The 20,787-nt window shown below is 42.9% G+C and overlaps 3 protein-coding genes across 3 annotated transcripts in view; all 3 read right to left on the reverse strand.

Annotated features, from left to right (window-relative positions):
* Positions 1–4,615, reverse strand: part of LOC148522913 (uncharacterized) — a 40,917-nt gene extending 36,302 nt beyond the window's left edge. Inside the window, exon 1 of the mRNA XM_088473503.1 lies at positions 4,539–4,615. Within this exon, the coding sequence (XP_088329629.1) occupies positions 4,539–4,612 (74 nt within the window). The 5' untranslated portion in view covers positions 4,613–4,615. The remainder of the gene's footprint in view (positions 1–4,538) is intronic.
* LOC148522909 (alpha/beta hydrolase domain-containing protein 17C-like) overlaps positions 1–20,787 on the reverse strand; it is a 541,817-nt gene that overhangs the window by 149,643 nt on the left and 371,387 nt on the right. The gene's annotated exons all lie outside the window — the stretch shown is intronic.
* The window catches only part of LOC148522914 (uncharacterized), a 43,002-nt gene continuing 30,953 nt past the window's right edge, over positions 8,739–20,787 (reverse strand). Inside the window, exon 4 of the mRNA XM_088473535.1 lies at positions 8,739–10,988. Within this exon, the coding sequence (XP_088329661.1) occupies positions 9,076–10,988 (1,913 nt within the window). The 3' untranslated portion in view covers positions 8,739–9,075. The remainder of the gene's footprint in view (positions 10,989–20,787) is intronic.

Here is a 20,787-nt window from a genome sequence, read left to right on the forward strand (position 1 = left end):
TTTTTTTATTCCTGTAGAGAATCTAGAGATATTGGGAAATAATGTGTTATAATTTCATTTTGATACTAGTTTTGTTATTTCAAAGTCATTGAGGACAAATAATCTGACTGCCCTCTTGTAAGTTTTTCATTAGCATGTAAATTCTTCAGGAAGCCCAGAGCAGGTGGTCTGGGGTAGTACCATACTTGCCTACCCTCCCGATTCGGCCGGGAGCCTCCCGAAAGTCGGGAGCCGCTCCGCGCCCCCTTGGGAAGGCAGGCAAGCCTCCCGGCCCCCGGGAACGTGTCCGTACCACCCCCGGGGTTGAAAGTATAAACCCCGGCAGTGTCATTGTGGCTCTGCCTCCTGCTGCACAATGCCATTAATCTCGGCACTGTGAAGAAGGGATGTAGCCACAATGACGCGAGCGCTCTGTCATGCCCCCATGCTCCGCCCCCAATTATGTGCCAACTGCCGGGACCCGCCCCCTTTGACCGTCCCTTGTAGCTCCCTCCCGGCAGGAGGGAGCTAAGGTAAATGTTGGCAAGCCTGGGTAGTACCAATTTAAATGTACTGTACATTCAATTATGCTAACCCTGCCAGCAGGAGGATGCAAATACCTTACCGCAGGGCCGTAACTAGGGTGGTGCGACCAGTGCCATGGCGCAGGGCACCACAAGGCAGGGGGCGCTGTTTGGGCCTGTCAATTCTCCTGTAATATAAGTAATGAGTAGTGTTTTCTGGCGCCTGGCATTCTATTGCTGCAAATATGTTGTCAAAGCAGTATCACCATTTGATACTGAGATATATATACAAAAAACAGTTGTGACAACTTATGTGCGCATGGTGCTCAACTAATAAATTTATAATACTTCCCAAACAAGTTGATGTGTAGATCTTGTAAGCAGTTGTCAAATCTCAGTAGATGATGTTTTCGTTAATGTGGAAAATATAAAATATCCAGATATAGTGTAATACAGTCTAATAACAAATTTATTCAAAACTTCTGATAAAAAAATATTAAAAGATGAAGATCAGTGTATCTTCCAGGACACACCTTACATACAATACAATCACTTGTATGTACAATTGTAATACACATGAAAATAGCTGATATATATGTAATGTATGTATATCCTCTATAGTATTAAGTGGAGAATTACCAGAAGTCCCTCTTATAAGGGCCCAAACATTTTAAAGGTGGAGGTTTCCGAATAACCTCTCACACCCGATCCTTATCAGGGGGTCTCCTTTGTGTAATTCTCACTGGTCAGATGATCCTGTCATCATATGCCGACATGTTTCAGGAGCTTCACTCCGTTCCTCAAGGCTGTGACATGTTTGTCAGATGAACGATGCGCGTTCCCACTTGTCAGATAATGATATCTGATATCCAGGGGCGCCGAGAGGGGGGGGGAGCGGGTATAGATTACCCGGGCCCGGGCTTTCTGAGGGGCCCGGGTCTGGCGCCGCCCCCCCCTCACACCCCTCTCACAGCAGCCCAGCACACAGCGTGTGCTGAGCTGCAGTTGGAGACTGCTCGTGGCTGCTATGCCTGTGCGGGGGAGCAATCACACTGATCGCGCCCCCCCTGGCTTTGCGCCGGGCTGAGGGGGCTCAGAGCGCCCCCCCCTCCCCAGCGCGCAGCGCCGCTCAAATCTTTTTTTTCTCTATCGGCAAGGGGGCGTGGGCACGTCTCCCACTATTAGGCCACGCCCCCTTTTACTGGGGCCAGCCACAGCTCTTGGCAGGCCTGCTGACATCTGGTGTGTTTGCAGTCACATTTGGACGATTCCATTCATTTTAATGCAGTCAAAAATCGTTCGTAGTTCAATCATTGGTCAAATCGTTCATCAAATCGTTCAATCGTTCAAATCATCAATCGTTTATCGGACAAATCTAACCGTGTGTATGCACCATAAGGCTATGCTCTGATAGGAGTTTGCCTGTCTGCCTCTCATCAATCTGTATTGGTTAGTAGTGGTTACACCTCACAATAACTTAAGGGGCCTATCAGCAAATGTTTTTCTGAACGATGAAAGACAAAAGATATCTATTGAAAATTCCGGTGGCTGTGCTGAAAGATATCTGTCATGTACATGACAGATTTTTGTAAAAGACGAACGATATTGCATGACATCATTCAGGGAGTGAATGTTTTTCTCTCCAGTGCTTTGTAGCTGCTGTTAATATCGTTCGTCGTTTACCGTATATAAACTTTCCAGATATTTCTAATATCTGGCAGCGATATCCGATAATTGACCAACATGGAGAGACGAACGTTATACTTTATCGGCCGCGGGAGTGCACATCTGTCATCGTTCAGGGCCTATCCATTAGCAGATAAAGTGAACGACTGAACGATATATCGTTCAGTCGTTCAATTTATCTGCTAATGGATAGGCCCCTTTACATTGCCACAATGCTATGTACTTTTTACTGCCTGCAGTCTTTGCAGATCAGGGTTGAGATAAAGGCAACAAATGTCAATGTGGGTGGAGGTTATAGACCTAGTGACTGGATTTAAAGTGCCAGCACACACTGCAATTTTGCCGATCATACAGGTAGTCTTAGACTAAGGGGTAAATTTACTAAAGTGAGAGTTCTTAGAAGTGAGTTTTAATAGTGAATTTGCCCATAGCAACCAATCAGATTCTAGCTATTATCTTCTAGAAGGTGCTAGTTAAATGTTAAGTAGAATCTGATTGGTTACTATGGGCAACATCACTTTGAGATATAGGGCTCTATTTACTACAATCCGTATTTTGAATGTAGATTGTAGTGTGATATTACCGACTGAATTCGCATTGCGCTCTGCTCTGCCTGTTAGAGCGGAGTAGGAGTCCGGTAACCAGGGGAGACCCTGGATAACGCCACTTCCAGGTGGCGTTATTATCACAGGGCTTTCCCCGGTATTTTTTCACTATTTATTTTTAGTAACTTTGGCCAGATCACATTTCCCATTACAATTATGGGAAATGCGATCTGCTTACTAAAAATATGTGATAATTAGGGGTTGGAGTGGAATTACGAATTGTACTCCAATTGCCCTTTAGTAACTTTAGGTGATACTAAAATAATGTGAAAAGGGTGTGAAAACACACTTTTTTCACTTTATTTTAGTAAAAATAATGTTAATAAATAGAGCCCTTAGTCAGTGACTGTAATCCCATCTGTCTGCCCTTCCCTGGTACAATATCACTGTCTGCTTCTCATGATATTTGTATCTCGTTTGGTTGTATAAGTTTTCTTTGTGGTCTTATCCCTAAATTTATATTCATTTAGTTATTTATCCTAATGTAATTCGGGTTGTAGACAAAAGGTCGACAGTAACAATGTCGACACTCACAGATCAATGTCCACATAGTTAAAAATGCAACTGTCCGACACTGTCAAAATGTCGACATTAGAGTTAGGCTGCGAGGGGGAGAGGCTAGGGTTAAGCCGCATACACACTTAACAATATGCTCCATGTGCAATATTGTTAATTGTTTCCCCTGCACTGCCGGGCTCAATGTTGGCAACGAAATTAAGCATACACACTGAACAATATCTGTCAGTGACGGCACCCTCCCTCACCCCTGTACTGGCAGAACCAGACGAAATAGTCAGGTTAAAAAGGAATATTCCCTCCAGCACACTGCAGCAATCTCAACAGAAATACTTGAATCCAGCTAATCTCCACAACACCTCCCATAAATGTCTCCTAGTTTGGGGTGACTGGTTCCTATATAATAGCACCATGCCACATGGAACCCTGCCCTCAGGCTTTTCAAACCTACTACTTTAACAATTATAATTTACTTATTATTTATTTATTTTATTATTTATTTTATATACGTTATTTATTTTATATACTATACGTTGGTGATTTTTAAACAGGCTTTCCCAATATACAATATAAACCTGGACTCGGTCTCCTCCCTACTTCCCCTGTCCCCCCAACATATTCTTCCCCTTCTTTTCCTCTTTCTCTCTCCATCTCCAAAGTGGTACTCTTTTCCACTTATATTTTCTCAATATCTTATATTTTGTATTGTTCTATACGATCTATTCTAATATGCGTTTTAGATTAGTTTGTTAATATATGTGTCCATATGATACCATGCTATTCTGTTTGTCTGTATATTCCAAATACCCCTTTTTTTGCCTATGCACATATAGTTGTATTATTTTACTTCTATAAAATCTAAAAGAAAATACTTGAATCCTACATGATAATACAAACTCAGAGGTATTAGTTGCATACATTTGCAAATATATGATTAAGCGCCGGGCCATGTCAAGGCTCTTCTATACCGGCGTCCCTAGCATTAAGGGGTTCACGTCCGCGGCGCAAGGCACCCCAAAATAATCCAGTCCAAAAAAAAGTATCTATGTGATTTAAGTGGTGATGCCCTGAAAAAGGCCCAGCCAGAGCAACTCCGGGGGCCCCACGCCCAAACGCTCACCCCAAAATAATTATTGCTACCTAATAGTAGCACCCACTCTGGGTCATATAATTACATATTAATGTACTGTATGATAACAGCACATGTATAAACCAAGAGCTGACTCACCTAGGAGGTACCCCAGAAACCTCCAAATGGCACCATAAGAACCAGCACATCCTCCCAATGCTGGCTCCCTTCATGCCTCACACAACTGCAAACAAAAGGGTCGCTCACATCAGCTTAATGATATAGCACAGGTGCTTGATATAGCACAGGTGCTTGATATAGCACAGGTGCTTGTAAAGGGCAGGGTTTACACAGAACACAGAAAAAAAGGAATATTCCCTCCAGCAGACTGCAGCAATATCAACAAAAATACTTGATAGGGACGCCGGTATAGAGAAGCCTTGACGTTGGCCCAGCGCTTAATCATATATTTGCAAATGTATGCTATAATACCTCTGAATTTCTATTATCATGTAGGATTCAAGTATTTTTGTTGATATTGCAGGAGCGTGTATCGTTAACAATGTCTTGCATACACTCTGGACGATAACAATGTCGTTATCATTCAACTTATCGTCTAGTGCACAGGTTCTCAAACTCGGTCCCGGGACCCAAAACGGTGCATGTTTTCCAGGTCTTAGTAGAGTCTGATTGGTTGCTATGGGCAACATCTCCACTTCTAAAACCTCTCACTTTAGTAAATATACCCCCTAGAATACAGGTTCTCAAACGCGGTCCTCAGGACCCCAAACAGTGCATGTTTTCCAGGTCTCCTCATATCCATCATATCCCTGCTTCACTCACTCCGGAAGGAGCTGGATCAATGGCTCTTACAATGTTTTTCTTGGCTAGGAAGGATTAGCATTAAAATGCATGTCCTTCCTAGGCTTTTATATCTAATGCATACAACTCCGATAGGACTTTCCCCTCGCTTTGTCTCTGAAGTGCAAACTCTTCTAAGTAGATTTATATGGGGGGAAGGAAACCTAGGTTTAAACATATAATTCTTTGCAGGCAAAAAAGTTGTGTTGGGCAACTAGTCCCCATGATCTCTACCTACTATCATGCTATTGTAGGGTTTTGAACTGGACCCGCGACTCAGGAGGACAGCAATGGGTAGAAATGGAATCTGCGTCCTCTAACCTTCGCCTGGGGATGCTCTCATGGTGCTCTAAAATAGTGCGTTCATCTCACCCAACCGTTGGACCTACGCTGGAGACATGGAGGAAGTTACAAGGTAAAAGTGATATCTCTCCCACTCCATCTCCTTTCGAACCTTTTTTATACAATTCACAATTTCCCCCTGGAGTTTTGAGGAAGGCTATTTCGCTGTGCTGAGGCTGGGCTTACCAGGGCATGTCACATACTCCATAAGGGTCAGTTATCCTTTCCGAAACTCTGTTCTGATACTACTTTAGATGAACGAAGTTCTTGGTTTTACTTCCAGCTTCAACACTTTATTTTGTCTCTTGGGGGATACAAGGCTCTATCTAGAGATCTGACCCTCTTTAAATCTATGTGCTCCCATCAAAAAATCCCATTACGCATATTGTCTCTGGAATTTATAAGATTTTACTTCACTCTCAGTTCCCTATAAACCCTAGTTTTGCAGATGCTTGGGATCAAGATTTCTCACTAAAAGGGATACAAGTTAACTGGGAAAAGGTGTTTCAAATTTCTAGTTTAGAGGTATTGGAAACTCAATACAAAGTTTTAACCAGATGGTATCGCTGCCCGATAGTCCTTCACAAATTTTTCCCTTCTGTGTCCCTTCTCTGCTAGCGCTGTCACAAGGAGCCAGGTACGGTGATCCATAGCTGGTGGGATTGCTCTCTCATTGCTCCGTTCTGGAAGAAAATCATATCCTTGGCCTCGGAAATAGTAGGTTACTCAGTGCCACAGGGCCCTGATTTTTGGTTGCTCTCTCATTCTAAGATCCCGGTATCACATTACAAAAAATCCCTTCTCAAGTATATTAACAATGCTGCTAGGGCGGTTCTCCCTGTTCATTGGCGTTCAAACGTCCCCCTTACAGTGTTGGAATGATGTCTACACCTAGATTTTTATATGTCCATGGACAATATTATTTATGCAGCTCCTGAGAAGCACTGAGAGTTTATAGCATTGTGGGCTCTCTGGATTAATTTCAAAGCTACTCCCTCATATAAGGCTCTCCTTCCTTGAGGATAAACTCTAGAGCTACCCCCTCGGAGTCCTTTGAATCTTTTTTTTTGGTCTGTTTATGACATCTGCTTGTCTCTGGATTTTTTCTTTCCCTTCTCTTCTCTTTATCTTCTTTTTCCCCCCTTTTTTCTTCTCTCTCTTTTTCTTTCATTTTTGATATATTTTGAGAAATGTTTTTTGAAGTATCTATTTTATAGGTTTCTATATAGTTATCTATTATCTGTTCTACATTGACTGGTGTTTTTCTAGATATATAATGTTTTACCAAATATCGACCAGTATTGGATCATATTACTTGGTTATATCTGTTACGATTTTTGATTTCTGTAAGCTTTTTTCATAAATATTTTTGAAAATAAAGAATTTATAAAAAAAAAAAATAGTTGGATTATTCAGAAAACAATATAATAGTTTTGGAAAGGATGCAGGAACAACATTACAGCATGATTCGGAAGTAGTTGTAGGATCAATGGCAACCCATCATTTTGGGTCTGTCCCATAGAATTAGAGCTCCTGGCTCATAGGCAGCAATGGGGTACAGCACATTTGTTCAGATTTTAAAGTGTTAGCCCATGCTAGTTAAGAGTATGACTTATTAGTGATAGCAACATGATTAGACTATATTGGGGTAAATCCAATCACGAGCAAGTTTGTTTCATGAAACTCACATGAATGTACACACACACACACGAGAAATGCAAGATCCAATTAGAAATTACAGTATGTGGTAACCAGGGCGAGGGTGTGCGACTTTTCTACAAACAGCAACCTGGGAGAAGTGCATGATAAAGTGAGGAAACCATCCTGAACCCCAAAAAATCAACAACCGAGATAGAAGGACCATATAGAAGGTGGTTTGTGGCAACTGAGACAGCAGGACCATATAGGAGGCTGTTAGTGGGCATAGGGAAAGTACTGGAGGTTCTTCAAAGGGGTCAACAGGCTGATTTTTGCACTTTGTATTAATGATGGAAAATTATGGCAGGCAAATGTTTTTAAGTAAATGAAAGTATTTACATCAATTTGGGGTACAGGAAAATGAGTGTATAGTAATATTTCAGTGTTTTCTACAAGTTTGTAAAAAGTTAGGTTTCTATGGGGGATGCGATGCTGCCAAATGTACCAATATCAGCTAACACCATCTGAAGATAGCTGTAGCCAATGGGTACTTACCGCATATCAGCCGGCGGAGGGATCTCCCGGAACCCTCCACTGGCAATTGGCGCCGCTCATGCGTAGCAGCCCCGAGTGCACTCCGGCCACATCGGAGCCCGACTCCCTGCATGTGCCGGTTAATACATCCGGCCTGCATGATTGCATTTTGCAATGCTATCATGGGCGGTACTGACATGCCCTGATCACATTGCAAAAGCGATCATTAATAAATGGGCCCCTATGTCAGCATCCCGGCGTGCAGAATGCAGACGGACTAAATACCGGCGCTAAAATCCTGACAGCATCGGGATCCCGGCACCAGCATCCCAAAAACCAGCATCGGGTGTTCGGGTGATGGTTAGGGTGCGGAGTTAGGGTTAGCCATTAAGGGGAGGGTTAATCTTACCTTCTTTCCTTATGAATATCGGGATTCTGACTGTCTGGATGCCGCTGTCTGTATTATGACCAGCAGCATCCCGACCGCCGGCATTCCATACCCAACCCGTTCAAAAACTCCCCTCCCATCAATACACCTCCACATACCTGTCCTACATAATTGACACCAAAGAACAAGGGCAAGATCAACATTAAAATAGGCACATCATAAATCATTTGTTTAAAAACTATATATATTTTATGCACAAAATGATGCAATTTTTCCACTTTAAGTATTAAGGAAGACATTGGGGCTGATAGTGTAAGGGTGTACACGCCCACATGGCACTGGCCACACCTCCCATGCTTCTCACAATGGGTCCTTGATCATTTTCAGCCCCAGACCCATGTGGCCCTTAATCCAGCCATACTAAAGACCATAATAAATTATAATACATAACTAATTGTTCGATCCAGAAACAAAATGTGAATAAATCGATCACTTATTGCTCGATCCTAAAGCTACTGTACTGTTAAAAAAAAATTAGAAGAAATATGGACATGATTTTTTTAAAAAGCAAATGAGTTTATTTTCAAATGACAGAAATACCCTCTTATCCTGAAGTGTACAGTATGTCCCTGCATTCTGGCTAAAACTTCTATGTATGACGTTATAGAGTCATATTTAGTTAACATATTGTGACAAAGTTTTCCAACTGTGAATTAAACTTCCATTTACTATTTTATGCTAGAGCATAACAGCCTTATACCACAAAGATGTTTCCATCTGTATGCATACATGTTCTTTGATATGTGCCCCCTGTACTGTGTATATACTTGTGCTGTAATGGAAAAATAGCTGCCATACTGACTGCACTGATGCCAGCAGACATTCTCTTAGAAACGAGTAATGTTTATTGTGTAGTGTTAGAAAAGTCTACGGTTAGGAAATAGTGACTCTGACTGCATGCTTTGCCAAGTGCCTGGTCAAATAATGTTTCAGCACAAAACATTTCCCACATTCTGGGCATTCAAACGGTTTATTACCTAAATGAAGTTTTCGATGAGTAATGAGGCCTGAACGGTCAGTGAAACATTTCCCACATTCCGAGCATGCAAATGGCTTCTCGCCTGTGTGAATCCTTTGGTGGGCAATAACCCCTGACTGACCCCTGAAACATTTTCCACACTCAGTACATGAAAATGGTTTTTCACCGGTGTGAACCCTTTGATGCGCCACAAGACTGGTCTTGCAGTTGAAACTCTTCCCGCACTCTGGACATGAAAATGGCTTCTCCCCGGTGTGGATCCTCTCGTGCCTGACGAGGTGCGACCGACTAGGAAAACATTTGCCACACCGAGTACAGGTGTAAGGTTGCACACCGGTGTGAATCCTCTTATGTACGGAAAAACAAGAGCGGTCCGAAAAACACTTTCCACAGTCAGGACAGGAAAATGGCTTCTCTCCTGTGTGGATTCTCTGGTGGGTTGCAAGATTTGCGTTGCTGGCAAAACTTTTCCCACATTCCACGCACACAAAAGATTTCTCCTGAGTGTGGGTCTTCTGATGTGTGGCTAAGATAGAGTTGCTCGTGAAACTTTTGCCACATTTGGAGCAAGGGAACGGAGTCTCTCCTGTGTGAAATCTTTGATGTGTGATGAGATGTGATCTGGTAGGGAACCGTTTCCCGCAGTCAGAACATAAAAATGGCCTTTCACGCGTGTGAACGCGCTTGTGCGTATAAAGTCCAGAGCGATCTGTAAAACATTTTCCGCAATCGGGACAAGCAAATGGCTTTTCCCCTGTGTGAATCCTTTCATGCGAGATAACATTTGAGCGATTGGCAAACCTCTTCCCACAGACGGAACAGGCGAACGGCTTCTCTCCGGTGTGAATTCTGTGGTGAGCGATAAGTTCCGATTTCCGGACAAAACATTTGCCGCAGTTGCTGCACGAGAATGGTTTGTCTCCTGTGTGCATCCGCAGATGTACATTAAAATGAGTTATATGATTGTACGATTTACCACAGTAGGAACATATAAATAGTTTTACCGATTTCTGTTGGTCTGCAAGACCAGATTCATCTTCAAGTCGTGTCAAACTTAGTGAAAAACCCAGGTTTTCTCCTTTGTGTATTGTCCTGTGTGTAAGAATATCTTTCTCACTTACAAAATGCTTACGGCACTCTGTGTAGCTACCTACAACCTTTGCGGTGGCAGCTTCTTGGCCAACTGTATTTTCTTGGTCCCTAGTGCAGTCATTGCTGTGGCTAATAGTGAGGATGTATTGGGATGGGCTATAATCTGGAACAGTAAAAGTCACAATGTCTGCAAGGCTTCCATCTACGGGGGCCATGGCCTCCTCTTTAACCTGAACTGTTTTGCACTCTGCGTGTGAAAGTTGGGCATTAGGATTTGTCACATGACCTTCTTCACCCCAGTCTGGCTCCTTCTTCACACTCACAGAGGCGCATTCGGTTGCTGTAAAAATGTTAGCGTCCGTAGAATTTTCTTCCTCGTGTGAAAAGGTTTCCTCCTTAACTTGAGCCACTGCACCAACATGGTCTCTCTCAAACTCTTCCTCGCAAGAGTCGGACTCTGATTTTATAGGGCTAGGTGTAGGTTGTGAGTGTGCATGTTCCATGAGTGTGTAATCACTGCTTGGTATGGTCACTGGTTCTCCAGATGATGCGGATTCATTGGTCACACACCGCGTGGTCTGTTCTTTTCTGTTCCATGGCTCGTTTTTTCCACAGCCTTCTCCGTCATGGCTAATGTCACCTCTATATTCACAACTTGAATCTGGTACAGGAAAAGTGATGTCAAAACCATCAGGTGTATTATCCATGGATTCACCTAATACAAAAAAAATATATATATTACATAAAAAGCATATATATGTGACAGGGAAATGGCAGTCAAGCGGCGTGAAATAGATATATGAACTTGACACAGTAGCACCTCGTGGCCTGAACGAACAAATCTTATTTAATGTATTTCTATTTTTTTAGGGATTGCTGATATATAACAATTTTTTTTTTTTTTGTAATATTTGTTTGTATGTGACTATGTATGTGTTTTTATATTTTGCTTATCTACAGAGAGTACCATATTGATTATGTGAGTCTTTATTACATGAACTAGCAGAGGGGCATTATTATGGCTAATTTTGTTTGATGACAGGAAACTGATGCCCCACACTGCGCATCGCGCTATGTTGCCTAGAAACTAATGGTGGGTACACACTACACGATATGCTCCCTGAGCGATATCGTGTAGTGTTGTCCCCGGCAGGCTGTGCTCAATGTCGTTCATGACATTGAGCACAGCAGCTCAACAATATCATTAACGATATCGTTCAGCGCCGGGCTCTCTCCCCCAGTCCCTGACATGCAGCAACCTGACGAGATCGTCAGGTTGGCCTGCATGTCAGCCCGATGAACGATAATGACGAACGACCCGCGGGAACGCGCGTCGTCGTTATCGTTCATCTTTTTGGGGTTAAAAATGGGCGATAAAGTGGACGACTGAACGATATCGTTATCGTTCAGTCCTCCACTTTATCGCCCAGTGTGTACGCACCTTTACTGTTGTGGTATAGCTTGCAGTGATGTTCGTATCCAGGTGCTGTTTAGCACAGCCCTTTTCCATGTGACTTTGTAGTATGATGTCACAGAGGTTTGCTGCTATATGATTGGTTCTCCAACATGAGGCTTGGAGCTGGTTTGTGCTAGGGGGCGTGGCCACGTGGGCGTGCGTATCAGCACAGCATGTGCAGTCTCACAGTGATCGATTGGCCTTCCACCTGGTAAGCATTATGTGTGCTATATATGTTATCTTCTGTGGCAATTGTTGGTACACTTTTCTTATGGCTTGAATAACATTGTGTTATGGATGCACCTTGACAAAGGTCTCATATGGGGACCGAAACGTCGGACTTTACAGCTATATGACACTGGTGGTATGTGAATAAACTGGACTCAATTTCGCTTGATTATGGTGAGTGCCCTCGCTACTTTATTTTTATATATATATATATATATATATACATACATACAGTCAGGTGCATAAATATTGGGACATTGACAGAATTTTCATATTTTGGCCTCTATTCACCACCACAATGGCTTTGAAATGAGACAAACAAGATGTGCTTTAACTGCAGACTTTCAGATTTAATTTGAGGGTAATTACATCCAAATCAGGTGAACGGTGTAGGAATTACAACGGTTTCTATATGTGCCTCCCACTTTTTAAGGGACCAAAAGTAATGGGACAAACTAAACAATCCTAAATCTAACTTTCACTTTTTAATACTTTGTTGCAAATCCTTTGCAGGCAATTACAGCCTGAAGTCTGGAACGCATAGACATCACCAGACGCTGGGTTTCATCCCTGGTGATGCTCTGCCAGGCCTCTACTGCAAATGTCTTCAGTTCCTGCTTGTTCTTGGGGCATTTTTCCTTCAGTTTTGTCTTCATCAAGTGAAATGCATGCTCAGTCGGATTCAGGTCAGGGGATTGACTTGGCCATTGCATAACATTCCACTTTTTAGCCTTAAAAAACTCTTTGGTTGCTTTTGCAGTATGCTTTGGGTCATTTTCCATCTGCACTGTGAAGCGCCGTCCAATGAGTTCTGAAGCATTTGACTGAATATGAGCATATAATATTGCCCGAAACACTTCAGTATTTATTCTGCTGCTTTTGTCAGCAGTCACATCATCAATAAATACAAGGGAACCAGTTCCATTGGCAGCCATACATGCCCACGCCATGACACTACCACCACCATGCTTCACTGATGAGGTGGTATGTTTTGGATCATGAGCAGTTCCTTTCCTTCTCCATACTCTTCTCTTTGTCTCATCTGTCCATAGGATGTTGTTGTTTGGCAAACTCTAATCTGGTCTTCCTGTTTTTGTGGCACACCAATGGATTACATCTTGTGGTGAACCCTCTATATTCACTCTTGTGAAGTCTTCTCTTGATTGTTGACTTTGACACATATACACCTACCTCCTGAAGAGTGTTCTTGATTTGGCCAACTGTTGTGAAGGGGTTTTTCTTCACCAGGGAAATAATTCTTCTATCATCCACCACAGTTGTTTTCCGTGGTCTGCAGGGTCTTTTGGTGTTGCTGAGCTCTCCGGTGCGTTCTTTCTTTTTAAGAATGTTCCAAACAGTTGATTTGGCCACACCTAATGTTTTTGCTATCTCTCTGATGGGTTTGTTTTGATTTTTTAGCCTAATGATGGCTTGCTTCACTGATAGTGACAGCTCTTTGGATCTCATATTGAGAGTCGACAGCAACTGATTCCAAATGCAAATGTCCCACCTAGAATCAACTCCAGACCTTTTACCTGCTTAATTGATAATGAAATAATGAGGGAATAGCCCACACCTGTCCATGAAATAGCTTTTGAGTTGATAGTCCCATTACTTTTGGCCCCTTAAAAAGTGGGAGGCACATATAGAAACCGTTGTAATTCCTACACCGTTCACCTGATTTGGGTGTAATTACCTTCAAATTAAATCTGAAAGTCTGCAGTTAAAGCACATCTTGTTTGTTTCATTTCAAAGCCATTGTGGTGGTGAATAGAGGCCAAAATATGAAAATTCTATCAATGTCCCAATATTTATGCACCTGACTGTATATATATAGATAGATATAGATATATATATATATATATATATATATATATATATATAGTAGAATAAGCCTGGCACTCAGGACGATAAAGGTGAAAACACGGGTGCCATCATAAAATGCACAAGAAATCCTTCTGGCTTGGGTATACAGTATACCCAGCACAATGTAAAGGAAGGCGGCACTCCAATAAGTGAATAAAGTCAATTTGTATTAATAATGCGACATCATCATAACAATATCCATGTGTCGACGTTTCAAGGCTTATAGCCTTTTCATCAGGACTCCTATGTATGTCCTGATGAAAAGGCTATAAGCCTTGAAACGTCGACACATGGATTTCTTGTGTGTATATATATATATATATATATATATATATATATATACATACACACACATATACAGGTTGAGTCTCCCATATCCAAAATGCTTGTGATCCGTATTTTGGAATATTTGCATACCATAATGAGGTATCTTGAGAATGGGCCCCAAATCTAAACACAGAATGCATTTATGTGTTATATACACCTTTTACACACAGTCTGCAAGTCATTTTATACAATATATTTATTAATCTTGTGCATAAAAAAAAGTGTGTGTACATACATGAAATTCATTTACGTTTCATATACACCTTATACACAGAGCCTGAAGGTTATTTTATACTGTATTTTAATAATTTTGTGCTTTAACAAAGTTTGTGTACATTGAACAATCAAAAAGCAAAGGTTTCACTTTCTCAGTCATTCTAAAAATATTCCGTATTTCGGAATATTCTGTATTTCGGAATATTTGGATATGGGAGACTCAACCTGTATATATATTTAAAACAAACAATATAAAAATGTTTTTTTGAAGAGAAAGTATGCCAATTACTAAATAATGTTAAAATGTAACTGTTACTTACACATGGTGGGGGGCATCCATTTTATGCGCTGAGTCAGTATGCACCCTGTAAGCTAGCTGACATTCAACCACTACCTAACAAGTATACATGAAGCCAGATCTGTGGCCATATTATCAAATGCCACATGTAATAGAGCACAATTAGTGTGGCCGGAAGTTGATCCCACTGCATTTTCTACCCATCACTGACAATATCTGAAAGGTGACTATGTCGGGGCAACAGCCATTTTGAAAACACATCCATGTTGACGATTTAAAACAAATTTGGAGAAAATGGTTTGTGGCAGATATTTTAAAGTGGAGAAATCACCACAAAAACAAGAACTATTATTTTAATTAAATGACAATTTGAGGATTTATTAAGGAGAAAAACAAACTCCAACTCTCCACCCAGGAGAGGGGCACACTATAATAAGCCTCATATAGTAACTAATTTACACCCCCCTCCTCTTTGTCAGCACTGCCAATCAGTGGCTATAATCCTCCATAGGTAAGATGCCCTTATATTGGTGATATATAGTCAGGAAGGCTCTAATTACTTTTTTATGATGGACCAGAAATAGATAGAACAAACGGCATTTATAGTCCATTGACGATTGGAAACATATCCTCTCAGAAAGGTGTCAATCATAGTGACCCACTGAATGATGTTGCCATGAATATTGGCCATAATGGGGCACTATGTTAAGTCTATAGTATGGCTGGTATTTAATTTCACACAGGTCAAAGCAAACCTCGGGGAAGCTGCTACTCACGTCAGCCATCAGAACAATTTTTTTTCTAGTAGAAGTAACCCCAATGATGTCTTCCCATTAGGAGAAAGACAAGTCTATAATGCAGTGCCCAGTTTTTTATAATGCCCCCCTCACTTACAGATACCCTATTCAGATATAAAATCCCAGCTTCATCCCAGCTCAGACCTGGGACACTGATCATGGGTTGAAGCCAGGCTACCACTTTCACACAAGGGAGATGACATGGGTTATTCCCGGTTCGTCGACCTTCACACTGGACCTGGGTCTTACAGTGTCTTGGGTTTTCCAGCATTCAGTGAGCGTTTGGAGATGATGTCATCTCCAAGGGCTACTGTCCCCGGCCAATCAATTTCCTTTAGGGTCATCAAGATCTGGGTCACACCTTTCATACTTGAGCTGGATCATCGACCCATGTTGCAAGTCCAGGGTAAAACCCTGAGAGGCGACCAGGGTTGCAGACCCAGGACTTTCAACCCGGGTCAGACCTTTCAGACATACGCGAGTCCCGGGTCAATGCACATTCACATGCAAACACCCGCATTTTTGGTTTATACTTGAAAGGGGTATAACAGGTCTATTGCCTCCCACCCCACACCCACTGTACTTCAAGATTTAGCCTGTGTTTAAAGTTGAAGGTGTAAAATGGGAGGACTATTGCAGTATCACCAACTTTCTCCACAGGGAATTGTAACCTAGACATTGATTATTTTCTTACCTAACAAGTGGTCCTCTATTACCAAGCTCTTGTAAAAAACGGACTGTTATAGAGTCTGGCACTGGTTACACCGTGTGGATACCTAGGACAAAGAAGTAATAAACTATAAAAACACTCGACTCTAGAGAAAAAACAATTCTCAGCTCTGCCTATTTCCCATTAGATCTCTTGGGATCCTCCCTCCCTGCATTTTGTATTGCCGTCTGCATTCATTTTGTCCACACTATTATGGCGCATTATGACACCTTACAAATCAATCACAATAAAAGAAATGTGGACTTCATAGTAAGGGGTCTATTCCTCATCACTTAATTTATACAAAAGCAAGCGAAAATTCACATTTTCATCTACTTTTGTATAGATTATCGGGACTATTCATTATAGAGGTAATGCAGGAGTCCCAGGTTGTGAAGAGGAATCCATTTGTTTCCCTCCACCACCGCCCTGCTCCTTTCGCCGGACACAGGGATTTTGTGCGCCTGCGTGAACTCCAGTTCGTGTACGTGCATTAGTATTGCCGAGTCAGACTCCGCAGTACTAATTTTCACCACAGGGGTGGAGGGGGGACAACTGATTTTCGGATCAGCTGTCTCCACGCTGAGCATTGCTCCGGCACTCGCTGCCAGAGAGAATGTTATTATTATTATTTATATTAATTATCGGGACTGCCTCCCCCTTGATAATTAATATAAATAATTAACACAATGAATAGGCCCCTAAGAATCTTATATAATTAGAAAAACCTAGTGTGACAACACGTTTAATTACTCTACATCTCTGTATTTTCACATAGATAATTTATTATTATTAATGTATAATATATATTATTTAATAAGATGTATCCATGAATTATATGTGCATATCATTCTGTGGTGGAGGCTATGGTGTACATATAACTGGATGTAGCAGCTCCAATAATTTATTCCCAATAGTCCTAATTAAAGGAAAGAGCTTGTCTGAAAGTTGGAGTGTCGGAAGCGCGGGTAGTGGGGGCCATGCACGATGAGTCGCATCGGCACTCATCGTGTAGGTGTATGGCCAGCATTACAAAAAAATCCAGGGTTGATGCACGGGAACGCGCATCAACCCGGGATTGTTGTCTGTATCATACCGCTTTTACACCAAAGTCATGGGTCTGACCCAGGATTTGGAACACGTTTACAATCCGGATCACACAAGGGACAGACCCCCTTTTACACCATGGGTCAGCACCGTTAACACCGGAGCCAGGTCAGCACAGAATGGGTATGTAATGCACTACTGAGGGCACTGCATAGGGGGACTACTACTGAGGGCACTGCATAGGGGGGACCACTCCCGGGAGCACTGCATAGGGGGGGCCGCTACTGGGGGCACTGTATGAGGGGCACTGTATAGGTGGACCACTACTAGCGACACTGTATAAGTGGCACTACAGAGACACTGTATAAGGGGCCCTGTGGCATGTCACCGCACGCCAAAGACGCATGCTAATGCTTTGGTGGGGGGGGGGGGGGATCTCCATTTTTTAACTTGCCCTGGGCTCCAAACACCATAGTTACACCACTGCATAGGGGGCACTATATAAGAGGCACTGCATAGAGGGGGCTACTACTGAAGGCACTGCATAGGGGCACTGTATAAGGGGCACTACTGGGGGCACTGCATAGAAGGGGACCATTACCGGGAGCACTGCTACTGGGGACATTGCATAAGGGGCACTACTACAGTGGGCACTGCAAGAGGGGCGCTACTACTGGGGGCATTCATAAGGAAAGGAATGTTCCCAGAGTGTAGAGAAACGGTGGTGCGTTATGTTGACACTTACCATGCCCTCTGTGGCATGTGACCGCGCGCCGAAAACGCGTGCAAATGCATTGGGGGGGGCTCCATTTTTTAATTCACGTTTATCTCCTTTTATATGTCATGTGTGTAGAATTTGAAACAAACATTTTATTAGACATTTTATATAGAAGAACTCAAGATCATTTTTATAATAAAAATAATACAAATAACTACAATTTTTTTGCACCTCAACCCAGGGGTGCTGAGAGGGGCCAGGAAAAATGTGCAGCCACGCCCTCCTTCTGTGGTGGTTCATATGGGATCTGAACTTCTCCAGATTGCCATTGCATCGCTAGATTTGATGTCGGAAGCCCGGCAACCATTCGATGAAGGGCTTTCGATGTCCAACCCTAGAAATAGGGTGAGAACAGCAGAGATTGGGGCAGAGTAGGAGGATAGAGACTTAGGTGACCCACCATATTCCAGGTCCAATATACTTTACGTTACGTTTATATGGCGCAACAAGTGTTCCGCAGCGCCTTACAAAGTACATATAAAAGTGACTTACAGCACCAAACAATACAATACAGGACAAGGATAGGGATAATATACATTGCCGGCCATAACACCCAAAAAAGCAACAGAGCCTAAGCAACCAAGTGTTAGGTGCCCTAGTGGGGAGTAAGTAGTAGATGAAAATTAAGTAAGGAGAAGCACAAGAGGGTCGAGGGCCCTGCTCGCAAGAACTTACAATCTAAAGGGGAGGGGCAGACAGACAGGCATGATACAGATGGGGTAGGCAGGGAGGAAGGAGCATGTAGCAGCAAGTTAGGATGAGAGCTGGAAGGCTTTGATGAAGAAGTGGGTCTTGAGAGCCTGTTTGGAGGATTGTAGAGAGGTGGAGAGTCTGATGGGGAGAGGGAGAGAGTTCCAAAGGCGAGGAGCAGCACGGACAAATCTTGGAGGCAGGAGAGGATAAGACCCACAGGAGATGCTAAGTGTAACTAGGTGTACTGAATATACAGTAGAGGAGCTAGATCTTAGAAATTGATTAGGATTTATATTTGGAGTGACATCTTTTGATTGTAATGCAATAATACATATAAGTTTTATATTTCACCTCCGCCTTTTTCCTTTTCTCTTTATTAATGGCCAAGATTGATGATCTTACTCTACCTTAAGCTGGATAAACACTATACAATATATTGTACAATATACAGTTCCGACACAGATCGGAAAAGCTATATCATACACAACGTATAGTTTGTACGCCCGATCCGTCGTTCATCACATCATCCCATCTGCTGTTGTGCACAGCTGATGGGAAGATGCACTGAATAACGTGGCGCTGTTACATGCAGAATGTTAAAAACACATCGCCGTTGTACACCGGATCATGCAGTGTGTATGGTGCATGCAATGTATGGTTACATCACATTGCACCATCGCTGGGTGCACACATCGTATCGTGTGTACCCAGCGTTAACTGGAACACCTTACACTATGTTCTTCTAATCGGGCTGTTCATTTGGATTTTCTGTGTGAAATATAGTTTTGATAATATAGGTGAGTGAACACTAGTGTATCTCTCTTTTCTTTCTAAAGATAATTATTTCTTTCTCTATAAGAGACTGGTACAAAGGTTGACTTGGCGTGGAGTGAGTTCCAGATTAGGGTGGCAGAGCGAAATAGAAATCCAGGAGGCAACCGAGAATGCCGGTTACTAGGGTAGAGGAGAAATAAGATTGTAGATGTAGGAGGGGGCAGAGTATTTAGGGTGAAGAGTATGACCTGGATTTGGAGCGGTTAGAGAGGAAAAGTCACAACCCCTGAGGATATATAATTTTGGCCGGTGATAATGTTAAGGCTCCGCACTAGCAACGGGAATAGTCCTGCACAGCCTTGAGGGCTGGAATATCTTGGCTGGATGTGGCCGAGTAGTTGCCTTGAGGGCTGGAGGTGTTAGGACAGAATGTGGCTTATGAGCCAATTGATTGTGATGCGGCCTTTGGGCCGGTAGCAGCCTCTGGGCTGGATGGGGCTGTGGGCCAGTAATTTGTGATGCAGCCTTTGGGCCGGTAGCAGCCTCTAGGCTGGTTGAGGCCTGTGTGCCAATAAGTTGTGATGTGGCTTTGGACCGGTAGCAGCCTCTGGGCTGGTTGAGGCCTGTGGGCCAATAAGTTGTGATGCAGCCTTTGGGCCAGTAGCAGCCTCTGGGCTGAGTTGCTGCCTTGGCAGGATGCGGCCCCTGGGCCGAGATACAGTCACTATGGAGTGTAGTAGCCTTTGGGCTGAGTGGCAGCCTTGAGGACTGAAAGACTGGGCTGGAAGATGCTGAGATGCGCTTAATGGCGCCGGAATGACACAAGTGACAGTATACAGGATTGCGTACTCTGATGAGGGCCTGTGCGGCCGGGTTGACATGAGCTGCAGGATGCTGGGTTGCAAACTCTGGACTCTGAGTGCGGTCTATGCCGTCTGGATGACACAAACGGCAAAGGCAGGAATGTAGATCGTGCCGCCAAGATGACACAAACAGCAGGTGAAGCAAATGCAGACCGTGCCGCCTAGATGACACAAACGGTAGGAACAGTGGAGCTGGCTTGATACTGGAAACTCGACTGCGAACAGGAGACCAAACGACAACCAGAAACTTGTGAAACTCTATCACCAGCATTGAGTGAAGGGCTGGCTGCAATTTTAGCAGAAACAGGGCCCAACCAGAGCAAGCCTCCCTTAATGACAGACTAATGTGCACCTGGGCTGTGCACAGACAGCAAAATCTATTAGTGTGCACCTGATAAAGCACACAGACAGGCTGCAATTAGTGCAGTGCCTCAGTAGCAACTAAGGTTGGAAACTGCAAAC

Source organism: Taudactylus pleione, unplaced genomic scaffold (genome assembly GCF_031769625.1).
Source record: "Taudactylus pleione unplaced genomic scaffold, aTauple2 ptg000136l, whole genome shotgun sequence".
Taxonomy (NCBI): Eukaryota; Metazoa; Chordata; class Amphibia; order Anura; family Myobatrachidae; genus Taudactylus; species Taudactylus pleione.